This window comes from Cariama cristata, unplaced genomic scaffold (genome assembly GCF_000690535.1).
Source record: "Cariama cristata isolate BGI_N322 unplaced genomic scaffold, ASM69053v1 scaffold39851, whole genome shotgun sequence".
Taxonomy (NCBI): domain Eukaryota; kingdom Metazoa; phylum Chordata; class Aves; order Cariamiformes; family Cariamidae; genus Cariama; species Cariama cristata.
Genome location: NW_009598226.1, coordinates 7,736 through 10,822, shown reverse-complemented (window position 1 = coordinate 10,822; position 3,087 = coordinate 7,736). Strand labels below are relative to the sequence as shown.

The window sequence follows — 3,087 nt, the reverse complement described above, 5'->3', positions numbered from 1 at the left end:
ATAAAAGAATGGGGAACCATAGTCATCATGGTTCTAAACAGATTGAGTCTTGCCAAAGTTAATTACTTTTTTGACAGAATTACAAAATGAAATGTGCAAAAGCAGAACACTACATTAGCAAGTATTTAGATTCTAGGGAGGCACTGGATACTGTTTTTCATTAACTATTACTTTGAAACTTAATGCAAACTGGCTTTGATATAAACACTGTCATGTACATGACACAGAGTTGCTAAAGGACCAAAAAGGGTGATGATGAACAGCGGAACTCTGAGGCCCCACATGGGAGAGTGCAGTCCTGGTACTTCCTTTAAAAAAAAAAAACAAAAACAAAAACAAAAACACAAAATCAATGTTTGTCTATTAATGATTCATAGATGAAAAGGCTAAATTATGTGGACTGAAAATTGGATCAGGTATTTTGACTAGCTTGGTAGACAACAGGGTTATTTGATATCAACTGAATAGTATTATATCTCTAGAGAATTAAATATTTAAAGATGGTTAAACGGGTATGACAAGGAGCAGTGAGATGTAAATAGCAAACATCACAGAGATTTATTAACAGACTGTGTTGTCTTTGCAAAAGCGTTGCTATTCCATTTCCAAACAGTAATTTGTTGCTTGCTTCTCTTCTAGTTGCCCATATTGGCATCTTCTGTTGTTAGCCTGTATTTTCTTGAACTTACTGATGTCTTCAAGCCTGTTCACTCTGGATTTAATTGCTATGACAAGAGTCTGAGTATGCCATACATTGAACCTGCACAAGAGTCTGTTCCCTTCTTGATGTTGCTTAGTCTGGTTTTTGCTGGACCATCAATTACGGTAAGTTTGAGGTGCCACTGTCACTTATTAAAGATTTTGAATAGAATTTCAGGTGCCATAAAGGAAATAGCTCCCCTGGTTTCAGTTAGACTGCAGAGTGTCATCCAGGCTAATTACCTTAGGATTTTAAATTCATCTTTTATTCTTCTATAACAGGAGACAAAGTCCTTAAAGCATTCCCTGTAGCACTTCATCTACTCACACTATCTTTATTGTGGGAATTCATGTTAAGAAACAGCATCTACAGTCGCGTGAGAATAGCTTGAATCATTCTGTTATGCTGTACAAAGATTTGAACTTTTGCAGACAGGGCATCTCCATACTCTGAGATACACCAAAAATTCAAGATTTTGTTGGAAATTGAAGCCTTTCATTTACAGCCCTGAACATGCCACTTTTGTTAGAACTAGCTTTGTTCAGTGAGAAGGTATATCAACTGTGTCAATGAAATCAGTTACACTTTCCCAAATAGCACTGGGACTCCTCTAAATTGTGAGTTAGTCATTAAGAGCAGGCAAAAGGAGGCTGGTTTAATCATTCACCCAAAGGGAGGAGATGATTTCAGCAGAACAGAAATGTCCTGTCAGAATATGAGCAGTTTGGTCACTATTTTACAGAAGAAAAAATATAAATTGTCCGATACAGGTGAGTATTGTCCCTGCTGAAATTGCTGTCAAATTCAAATGAAATCTAAAGACTTTACCTTCATATATATATTAGAGGGAATTCATTGTGTCTGATTTTAGGCAGCTCAGACAGGAGCCTTATTCTCACACCACTCCTGTTTGGCAAATAGAGAGAGAAATTCACCTTGAGTGAGAGATTCCATCCACCTGAAAAACTGTATCAACCTTCTGAAAGGGTCTCTTTTCTCCCCTGACAGCAGTGAGAGCACATCTCCGTTGTTAGGCACTTCTCTAAGGCAGCTGCAAATGCGTCTCTGCTGCCAGCTCCTCTGAATTCCCTTGAATTCAACCAGTTCATTCCTTTTCTAATACTAGCCAATTTGCAATTACAAAATCTATAAAATGTGATGCCCATATAAAAATCATCAAGTGCTGTTCTCTGTTTGCTTTCCAGTATGGGTCTTTTTATTTGTCTTTTTTGAAACTGAACTCTTCTTACTGTGTTTGATTTTGGTTTCTTTAGAAACCATTTTGGAAGGATTTTGCACAAACATCAGGCTAAAAATTGTACTCATTTAGGAACTGGGAGCTAAGACTCTCAGTGTTCCTGGTGCAGACACTTGCAGCAAACACCAAATACTATGATAAAAACAAAACTTGTTGGTGTTGCAGTTTGGCTGGGTTTCTTAAGTTTAAACAGTGTTTCTGATAACAACAAAGTGGACCTTCCTGAGACAACCATAGAAGAAATCTACATAGGCTCACTTGGGCCACAGTAAAGGAGTAAAAGATGATTTTTACTTTGGAGAGTTTATGTCAAGCCTAGGTAATATCAAATACCTTCAATTGAGATGAAAGATGCCCTTTTCATTATGAAGTGTTTATTAAGGGCTTTGATTACAGCTAAATTATTTCAGCATTGCATAAAATTTTGCAATAGACAATGTTATTCTTGCTTGAATCATTCTCCTACAAGCAGTACAGACAACTAACCAAAACCATGCCACCTGAGGAACTGAAACCCACACTTAAGCATGCCTATCAAACATAAGATCAGTAAAGAAAATAAATCCTGGATCTTCAAAGTACAACTGCTTAAAAGCTACAAGCCTTAGGAAGGTGTAGTTCATTTGTATTAGTGTGAGCATGAATGTGATGTTTGTATTAGTGGGAGAATGGGCTCTGATAGTGCAAAATATCCAACTTCCTTTAATAAAAGGCACTGAAGATGGTGTAGAGCATCAGCTCTTTATTATTCAATACCAATTCTGAAGTAAAAAACTAGTGGGTTTTTTTTGTCCAATTCTTCCCTTTTTCTTTGGAAAAATTGGCCAATGAAGCTCAATGCAAAAAGGCTACAGTTGTGCCATTGTCATCTTGTAGAGTTTAACATTTTATAATATAGACTTCATTAGCATTTCAATGAATTGCACACTTTATAAAACGTATAAAATATAGAAAAGAAAGCATGAGCTACGTGAGGAATTGAGGATCTCCAGCAACATGGCATATGCTAACCTCTGTCTGCAGTTCGGATACTTACTGCAGTATGAGGCAGAAGGTCATCAAGACTCAATAAAATACAGGTGTGATTAAGCCACATTTTAAATATTACCAAAGAATGCAAATAAGAAAA

At 36.6% G+C, this 3,087-nt stretch overlaps 1 protein-coding gene across 1 annotated transcript in view; it reads left to right on the top strand.

The window, feature by feature from the left end:
- Positions 1 to 639: 639 nt before the first annotated feature.
- Positions 640 to 3,087, top strand: part of LOC104168571 (lipid phosphate phosphatase-related protein type 4-like) — a gene marked incomplete at both ends in the record, with an annotated part of 7,037 nt that continues 4,589 nt past the window's right edge. The window contains one exon of the mRNA XM_009709195.1: positions 640 to 825. Within this exon, the coding sequence (XP_009707497.1) occupies positions 640 to 825 (186 nt within the window). The remainder of the gene's footprint in view (positions 826 to 3,087) is intronic.